Source organism: Stegastes partitus, unplaced genomic scaffold (genome assembly GCF_000690725.1).
Source record: "Stegastes partitus isolate 25-593 unplaced genomic scaffold, Stegastes_partitus-1.0.2 Scaffold714, whole genome shotgun sequence".
Lineage (NCBI taxonomy): Eukaryota > Metazoa > Chordata > Actinopteri > Pomacentridae > Stegastes > Stegastes partitus.
Genome location: NW_007578445.1, coordinates 1 through 10163, shown reverse-complemented (window position 1 = coordinate 10163; position 10163 = coordinate 1). Strand labels below are relative to the sequence as shown.

Here is a 10163-nt window from a genome sequence, read left to right as displayed (position 1 = left end):
TGGGTCCATGTTAGAGTGGGAGTTGCGACTCTGAGGGATTAAGGTAGGCTTGTGTTTCTGTTTCCTTGCCTCTCTCGTCACTCTGTTACCTTTTCCCATGCAACTAATCCTCGCGTCCTCCTTCGGCTCCTCCTGCAGGCTGACACTGATGGGAGGGAGCTATTCGTACTCCAGGAACTGTTTGTGGTAAAACAAAAGGTACCTGTGGAGATGAAAACAGCACGGGGTCAGGTGGTGGTGTTGGTCAAAAAGGGAGCAGTCGTTGTCTATTAGACACACAAAGGCAAAGTGGAATAAGTTTTTGGGTGCCCTCTACCCACACTGGAGGACCTTCATGGCTCTTTCTGCCTCAGGAGAGCCGACACCATCCTGAAGGACTCTTACCACCCGGGACATTCCCTGTTTGAGCTGCTGCCATCGGGCAGACGGTACAGGGCCACCAGAACCAGGACTAACAGACTGAAAAACTGCTTTTTTCCAACTGCTGTCAGAGCCATAAATGCCTCCTTGTCACAACAAGTGCAATATATTATAAATATACAACTCTGTCCAATATCCACTCTGTGCAATATACACCGTGCTTATTATTTAATGTCATCTTTTTATATAGTTTATTTCTTTTATACTGTATATAGTTGTTTTACAAAGTTTTTATATTTCTGTTTTTGCACTGAAAGGCCTGCACCTTCCATTGTACTTGTTTCAATGACAATAAAACGAATCTGAATCTGTGACGCGCTCACCCTTCACTGTCCAGCACATCCTTGATGCTAGCCTTGGTGATGATGGCGTCGTCACATTTGAACCACTGGTCCTTGTGCTGCCGGATGAAGGTGGTGTAATGGCCGCTCTCTAGTGTCCCCTGGTGGTTCACCACTGCAAACAAACTGTACCTGCAACAGAAAATGGAGAAACTTTGGGGTGACACAGAGCAACGAAACACAATAACTAGATGCTGATGTCAAAGAATTCTACCAATCTGTGGTAGTGTAGTTCATTGGAAATCTATGCAAATATAAGAGAGGAATCAGATACTGTTGTTAACGTTGTTGATGTGCTCAGACTAATACAAGTACAGTTAAGAATTTGGTTAACAGGGTGATTTTGGTTCAAAAGATAAGAGACGCTGCAGAATATTTAACTTGGTAAAACCTGAACCATGAAATAATTGCCAGAAAATTCAAATAAAAAAAAAGAAAATGCAGTGTTTATCAAACCTTCTGACAAAAAAATAAATAAATAAAAAATTCATGTCTGAGTTTAATTTGTATCGTCTTTGCTACATTCAGCATATTTGGTGCATGAATTACAAATCAATGGTGGCTTATCTGTGCACTGCATGTGTCTGATTGTACACATCAGGGTTTTCAGGAATAAAAACATCATACTGATGATGTCCAGGTCTCAAAAAATCATGTATTAAAAAGGATACACTTGGCGTTACAGGGTTAAGGGGAAGAGGTCCCCCTCTAGGCAACACATCCAGTTTATTTAGGATTTCTATACTGACATTTCTGTCGATGTGTGATGACCATCAAAGTGCAGCAACTTCTGGTGCAATAAAATATGTTTTACTTGTCGTAGTGCTACCTGCTCCCACACACTGATGCTTACTTTACCAATTACAGACATGGACAACACATTTATATACACAATAATGTCACTGCTGCAAATATTCTGATGTGAAACAGATGCATCTCTCCAATTAAAAAAACAAAACAAAACTGAACATTATTTAAAAAATATTTAGACTTTAGTAAACTCTCAATTCTTTTTCCATGTATTGTAGGTGCATCCCCTGAAACCTGGTTTCAATGAATGAACTTGATCCATCAGATCTGGGGTGACAAATGAGACTCGAGGAGCAGTTAGGCTAACACTATAATGCATTTGGTGTAAGCAGCTACTCTAAATGATTGATACTTACTTTTTTGCGATCAATATGTGCCTGGACAAGGTTATGTAGGATTAGACATTACATTAATGTCAAATTCTTTAAATTGCAGCTTGAAAGTGAGCGAACAGCTACAGAAGGGAGACGTTTGATCTGTGCAGTTTATAAATTCATAACCTGCATTTCATTAGAATTAATTCCAAACATGAGGTCGTGGATTCTCTCCAGTAAAATGAATGCAACTGGGAGAAGAGACGGAAGCACGAAATGCAGGAGTAGAATGAATGTGGGGAGGAGGAAGCTGTACACCAACCAACAGGCTTTGTTCATGTCAACAAAGTGTTTGCTGCACAAGAGCCCAAATCCAATCTGCCAGCTCTGTTTACAGGAGGATCATTAATAGGACCAGAGGGCTGAACTACGAATGGAGATTAGTGGGTTATTGAGGTATGCTGAGTATAAAGCCAGAGTTTTCAGTGTCACAAAGATGGCTCTTGTTTTATCCGGCTAGATCTCCATGGCAACTGATGCTGTGGAGCTAACCTGGTCGGGAGCAGGTTATGTTCAGAGTTTTGGATTTAAATCAGCAGGAAAGAGCGCCTCCTTTAACCAAATTGTCTACTGACTTGTTTTTCAGCGATACAGATTGTGAGCTGAGGGAATGTGTTTCATCTGTAAACCTGTTGAGTTGCACGTTACTAATATCACTGAATGAAGCCGTGTAGTTATAATATCACACACTGTAAATATCGTGGTGCCATGGGAACCAGACAGGGATTTAGTTGGTGATGTAGAAATCACATAAATATGTTTTTATGTTTGGCTCTGACTTGCTGTCAAGTCCATTTACACTGCTGCTGCTGGAGCTGATACACAGATTAGAACACAGATTATTCTACTGGTATTTATTACAGAGAATATTCAATCAATAACATTAATTTCACTTTGATTTGGCCAAAACCTAAAGTGATATCCTGCATTATGGGACAGTGTCAGCCCTAAGTGCACTTCAGTACAAGATCATGTTTAAATGTATGAAGTTTAAAGTGTAACTTTAACGTGCAGCTGTCAGTCTAAAATAAATGGCTGCATCAGTAAAATATCATATATTAACATGTTTAACAGTTTCCTACCAGCATTTCTGTCTTGCACCATTTGCAGTAGCTGCGATTTTTACCATCATCATTTTTTTATATTCCTCAAGAAAACGTGACTGAAGCAGCTGCACACGATCGTTTTGTGCAGAAGAAGAGTCACATGATGCGTTAAATGTCTCATTTTTATGTGAACACACAGAGTCTGAAGCAGAAAGCCTGAGTTGACAAAGAAAGTTGACAACTGCCTTCGTGATATCCGTGATCTCTGGCTGGGGCTTTTGTTTTTGTCGAGCCGACTTACACAAAGAAAGCCCGGCTATGTCAAACTTGCTTCACAGTACAGCCCTCTGATTACTTTGGATTAGTCTCGGAAGTTGCTGTCATTGTAAAAGTGGTTTTGAAACAGATAGCAGAAAGACGGGAACAAAACTGCAAGAAATGCACAAGAGAAACGGCAGGCTTATAGCGGCAATCCACATCTGATGAGTCAGACGAGCTTTGGACGTGTTGGAAGCAGCCGTTTGTCTTACTTGTTGTCGTTGTTGAAGGGGTCCACAGTCTGCTGGTACTGCCCATTCATCCGGCTTTCTTTACTGAAACACACAGCAGAGCGGAGCAGACTCAGTCCCAGCAACACCAACTGTTCTCGGTGTCAGCAAATAAAAGTTGTTTTTTTTCTTTTTAAAGTGGCTTGTTTGTTCCAATGCGGCCGAAAAAAAACAAAGTAAACACTCGCCGCTATGTGATGTTCTGTTTTGTGCAGCTCAGGATCCTCGTCTTTTGTTTAATTCCTGTGTTTGTATTGGCATACCGGAGTGTATGTTCAGCAGGGATGTAAACAAATAGGATATGAACTGAAAATGCGCTTTGAACAGATACGAAGCATCAAAGTTGTTGGAGATGACTGACAGGTCTTTTTTGTTTTTCTCCTCCCTTGAGGCGAAATCCCAAAACAGAGACATCGTACACACTCTGGTACAACCATCAATCTGTACAGTGGTTAATTAAGGATAAACATCTGCTTAGGAATTAAAACCCGTTTGAAAAAAAGTTGATGCTTGTAACATTTTGTGAGCAGCAAATACTCTTGATATTCGTGTTAATTGAACAGACTTTGGTGCTACATCCAAGACTGTGAAACATGTTTTCTGCAACATAGACGGTCATTATCTTTCTTCTTCTTTTCATCCTCTGACTCGGTTTCTTCTTCTTTTGCGCAGTGCTCACCTCGAGGCCATGAAGGGAGTCATGTCCAGCTCCAGTGGAAAGGAGACATAAGTAGTGATCTTCCGCCGTAGTTTGGCCGAATGCTCAAACCTCTGAAAACACACACACACACGACGAGTGTTAGAACACGTCTCTGCTTATCCACAGCATCCCCAAAAAATGAGCAGCCAAACATCTTACTTTGAGGTGAAAGCAGGCCACGATGGGCAGCTTCTTCATGGTCAGCTGCTTGGTGGACTCCTGGTAACTATGGCAACCGCTGCACTTGATCTTGGCGCTGCTGCCGAGGTGCTCTGGTCTGGTGAACCTATGTGGCAGAAGAAGCGATTTAGTGCGTGCGTGTGTGTGTGTGTGTGTGTGTGTGTGTGTGTGTGTGTGTGGACTTCTATCAGTGCTGCTGCTTCCTGAGGTCTCTGCTCCAGTGAATATGGGAAGGACAAGGATTAGTTTCAGGGTTTGTTTGTTACTTGTGGCCCCCTTAGGACTTGAGTGTGGTGATTCTAGGAAGTTTGTGACTTAGCGGTGCATGTTTGTTTTGAAAAACAAACAAATAAACAAACAGCTATTGTATGCTTTTTGTTTTCGGACTACATAGCAGGAAAGAAAATTCTCAGCAGATATTCTCAACCAACATTTGTTACCTGCGCAGACAGTCTGTGAGCGTCGTGGCTCCAGTGGTGTGACTTTCTCCGTTAAGTGCTGATCCGTCTCCTCCGGGGCTGAGGGGCCAGAATGGTGTGGAGGAGCCTGGGAGGTCCAGGCTGATGTCCCAGAACGGGTCTATGGTTGTTGAAACACCACTGGGGAGAGAGGAGGTGAAAATGATGTAGCACATTGACCTAATAAAGTTACGGCTGGAGTATTTTAAAGTCCAGGTTCCTTCTTTATGATTATGAAACGCTATACTCACCAGTTCCTACAACTCTGAGAGACTATCAGTGATGCAAAATTCTATTATTGTTTCAAAGACTTGCTGTGTGTTGATTAGTAAATCTTCCCATCTGTTCCCTACATCAGGTGCACTTAAATTCCTCAAATGTATTCATACCGTCCCATTAAAGAAGGAAAAAAACAACAGTCACTGAAATAAGTTGAAATCGACAAAAGTAATAAAAAATAAAAACTTTATGAAAATCATGACATTGCTTTGAATTGTGGTTCAACAGAAATATTATATACAAAAAAACAAGCATGATGGGACCCGTAAACTAATATTCTGTTGAACAACTCTTTGAGCCAATCACTGCAATCGAGTGTTTTCTGTAACTCTCAATCAGACTTCTGCACCTGTTGACAGCTATTTGGATTTTGGCCCACTGCTCATCAGCAAAGTGCTCTAATTTGCCTGTTTTGTTTGTTTTTTAAACTATTCTTTTCAACCACTATTCAAAAGCAATGTCTTATTTCACTATATAATAATTGAACAAATGTATATTTATTATTGCTTTTTTCAGTTTCTAGTTATTTGAGTGACTATTGTGAATTTTGCCTTTTCTTTAATGGAAGGGTATGAACACATTTGAGGACGACTGTATGTCAGGTTGCACCCACAATGATTATTTTTAACCTTAGATTAATTCTAGTTACAGTTTCACAAAGCTAGGCTTAAAATGAATAAATCCAGAGCTCTGTTGCACAATGCAAAACTAATCCCTGTTTCGTAAACCCAATGTTATGGATAAAAGTTCTAAACTCAGCTGAACTGCAGGCTGTGTTTTTAAAGGGAACAGCTAATTGACAAGGTTTTGTTTTCCTAATTAAGACATTTTGAGTTCCCTCTTCTTCTAGTCATGGTTGTGCTGTTTCCATAGAGGTGCAGTGAGGAACAGTGAGCAAAAAAAAAAAGATTTGAGGTCAGAGTGTTTGAGCTTCAACATCAGGCCTAACTAATGAGTGAGTGTATTGATGGCTGCAGAAAATAGGAAAACAACACTTTAACAGTGAGTTTCTCCCCAGATGTAAATGACAAACCCATTTCAGACATTATTTCAACAATTTTAGCTGAATGTAGACGCAAAGCACTGACTGTTGATTTGGCACCATAACTCACTGACTGTTACACTCAATGCAATTACCTGCTTGTGAGACGTCAGGGAAGTAAATTATACTGTGATGGGAATAGCACGCTGTCACACTAGACAACGCTATCAGCTGCTGGGAGTTCTCAGAGCCAGGTTTACTCTTGTCGAGCAAATTGATCTCTTTTTTTGTGCGTCTGCGAGGTGCTTCTTTTTAATCATTGCGTTTGCGGTAAGGTGGGATCGAGCCAATATGTAATACAGCTGAATTGATAGACGTTACGACAGAATTGAACTGCCGTCTTGCGCGATTTACATTATTTGCAAGCAGAGCCTGCGCAGTAGTGACACTGACACAAATTGTTTATGTTTTTACATGTGCTCAAGATAGAGGTTGATTATGTATTCTACTGGACTTGCAAAGGTCATCCAGTATGTGAAAGTGGAAAAATCATCAGTATCGTACAGCACTGATATGATTTATGGCACCCACAAGGACACTTCTAGTGGGGAAAGAAATCGAACTGACATGAAAGAGCAGAGGCACTGCAAAAACATACAGGCAGCTACATTATGTGTAACTAAAGTCTTGGCAAAATAAGAGTGAGGAGCTGAATAATAGGTTAAGTAAATAATAAATTAAGTAAAAGTAAACAGGGGCAGAGAGCTTTACCTTCATTACACCTGAAATAAACCTCACAGCAATTGTCTGACGGTGAAAATCAATAAAGGTCTTTACATTGAACACTGGACTGTATTTACCTCAGTGTTCTAGTGACTCATCAGATATATTAATACCATCTCCACGCCCACGTCTGGAGGCCTGTCCGGGGGTCAGTGCAGCGCTCGAGCATTAACATCTTAGTAAATCAGGGGAAAAATATACAGAGATTGTAGCTGCACATTCTTTAAGAATCTCTGTTATTTTAGCAAATGTGTATTTAGGTGAGTGTACATATGATTGACAGAATAATGTAAATCTTGACGCCCTCTCCACCACCATCATCAAAACAGCGAATGAGAGGATTTATTTTGGTGGAACAGTGTTCTTCCCCTCAGTAGAGACTTGTAGAATCGATGCCAAGGAGCACTTGAGCTGCACTTTATAGCTTTTTGTTTTTTTTTCAATTTGTCTGTCAAATCACAAAGCTCCAATAGTCTCAACAAACCACCAGGTGGAACTAGAGATCAGCGTTACAGACGGCCTGCCAGGAAAGGCTTTTCCTGTTGCTGCAGTGTAGCAGCTCAGTGTGTGTGATTGATGGCGCAATATGTGGTAGATAGAGGACGGGGACGCAGAGGGGCGGGGGTGGCGTTGGAGGGGGGGGGTCACCTCAACAGAGGGAATTAGGCACATTACTACTTGTTGAGGACGCGTCCGAGGATTGTTTGATTGACGTGGCGTACATCGCAGAGACTCAAACTGAGATGCGATTTGATTGGCTGGGCTGGCGCTGCTGCTTCACAACTTTCCTCAAGTTTTCACCGCATGCAGTTTGGTAACGCATGACGTCACCCTCCCTCCCCTCCCTTCCCCTCCCCTCCCTCCTCCTCCTCCAAAGTGCACAAGAGGCGAGATTGCTGAGGTGTGAAACCCAAACGTGCGAGCCCCTGTTTTAGAGACTTTTGATGCCGTTTGACTGCATGGTGGAACTGTTCGGTAAAGACAGCGCAGCAGTCTGCAAAAGCCGCGGCTTTGTTGTATTAGAGTCTAATCTCTTTACACAGTCTCTGGTGAAGCATAAATGATGTTTCAGGGTGCGTTTTGTTTTCCTGCGCGCACACACACACACACACACTTACTGGCAGACTTGACAGGTGACGTCAGACTGCAGGCCCCCTGTGAAGATTTGGTCGATGATGCAGTTACAGTGGTTCGGGTTGTTGGCTTTCTTCCCGTTGTCGTCTGTGTGGATATAAACACACACACTGTCACTAAAAGCAATGCTGTGTAACTTCACAGACACCCACTCTGCTTATAAACCGGCGAGAGAGAGACAGAGAGTACTGCGCCTCTGTCAGTCTGTTCATCTCTCTCATCTCTCTTAACTCATCCCTCGCTCCAACCAGCTCTCCTCCTCTCTTTCTTGCGTCTCTCTCAGTTTCGCTGCTTTTATTCTAGTTATATAAAATTGTGTCCGTGTGTGTCTGACCTCACCTTTGCAGTGTCTGTGCAGGACGTCCAGCGCTGCGATGAGGAACTCGTGGGCGTCCTGCTGCTCGTAGCCGGCCAGGTGGCGGGCGTGCGTCCACACCAGGTGGAGGAGGCGGAACGGGATGTGAGGCGAGCGGTGGCCTGAGTAGAACTGTGGAAGGAAGGCGAGTGTGAGAGAAAACTTCTAAACCTTCTTCTTCTGCCCATTTGTTCAAAACGACAGCTCATAGTTACCTCCTGAAACAGTTGCGACATCTCACAAACCAAGCAGGAGTTGCTCTGCATCTCGCATTTGTGTCGGTCGGACAGGAAGAAGTCTCGCAGCAGCGGAGTGTGCGTCAAAGCCTGGACGATGCAGTTCATAAAGCATGTGTTGCCCAGGTTTATCAGACCACGCAACCCTGAGAATAGAAGGGAAGACAGAGGAGGGGGGGGGGAGAAAGACATTAAAAGCAGTCAAGAACAAAGAATATTAAAAGACATAGACTGGGTGGAGGAGAGAGGGAGGCGTGAAGAAAAGGGGAGGACAGAGAGGGAGCCAGATAATTTTTCTTGGCTGCTGCAGTGGGGCAACTAAGCTGCAATGCTGTTAATGGTAGACAACTAACACACACTCACACACAAACACGCACACTAATACCGTAACATCCCTGAGGCAGCGTTGGACTGCATGCAGGGAAACCCTTGTCAGATTACAGCAGAGCCAACCACACACCGACACAGAGGAGGGAGGGAGGGAGGACGAGAGAAGGTGGAAAGGAGGAAACAGGGGGGACTTAGGATGAGGAGTAAGGAAGGAAGGAGGTAGTGTTCCACAGAAGAGCAGCCAGGCCTGTAATTTCTCCCATCCAAGACAGTGCCAGGGATGTTAATGGCGCTAGAGCAGATCCCCGCAGGCTGCTACAAGGTGTTAAACGTATGCCAGCTCTCCTCACTCCCACACACTGCCTGATCCCTCCGCCGCTCCGCTCTAATATTCCCTATTGCTACATATATAAATATGTTTTGTTACCGGAATAAATATTACCTCTTACACGATATTTATCCACCTGTGCACGGCTTCTGGGCTCAGGCGTTTCATTGTTGACTTTCTTTTTGCATTAATCAGACATTGACTGTCAGATAATCGTGGAAATTACCACGACCCAGGCGTTGTTTTTCTTTTTTTTTTAACCAACAGAGCAAGACGCAACGACACGAGATTCACAGTTTTACTGTAAAAAAAAAAATGTGAAGAAAGTCGTCACATTTTCTTTTCTTTTTTTTTTTTTAAATTTTAATTACACTAAATATTTGCTGCTAATTGCAAGCTTACTGTGAGGTTTACACTGATTTGAAACTCACTGAATTTTTTGGGAAGTCTGATTATTTGCTTTCTTGCAGAAAGTCTAAGAAGAAGATCAATAAAGCACTGATGTCTGCACCAAGCAGCAAGCTCCCGGGCTGAAAAACGAAGCCAACACTGTGTGAAGTGTCACAAGCAACTGCAGTTCCTCAAAAAGTCCACTTGAGGCCGGCTTCAAGTGAGTCACCCCCCCCCATGGAACTTCATGTTATAAGCATGCTTGCAGCCTCTTGGCCTCTACAACCAATTCCCTGTTCATAATAACTGCACAAAGGGTGAATTTCTATATAACTCACCCATTTATATTGCATTAGGACCCGAAGATATGCGTGATTAAGGGCGCGGCTGCTTTGAGCAGCAAGTGTGTGCTGTCAAATGTTTGCATGGTGTGCCTCAGCTACACCTCTTTGCTTATTTTTTCATTTAC

The 10163-nt window shown here is 42.8% G+C and overlaps 1 protein-coding gene across 1 annotated transcript; it reads right to left on the bottom strand.

The window, feature by feature from the left end:
* Nucleotides 1-6: 6 nt before the first annotated feature.
* LOC103364076 (ubiquitin carboxyl-terminal hydrolase 22-like) lies at nucleotides 7-8792 on the bottom strand (the record flags this gene model as incomplete). Its single annotated transcript, XM_008291082.1, has 9 exons — nucleotides 7-202; nucleotides 744-893; nucleotides 3522-3584; nucleotides 4219-4310; nucleotides 4399-4525; nucleotides 4860-5018; nucleotides 8040-8142; nucleotides 8395-8542; nucleotides 8626-8792. Coding segments are annotated over 9 exons (1052 nt in total), but the record flags the coding sequence as incomplete, so codon positions are not given.
* Between the last annotated feature and the right edge of the window lie 1371 nt (nucleotides 8793-10163).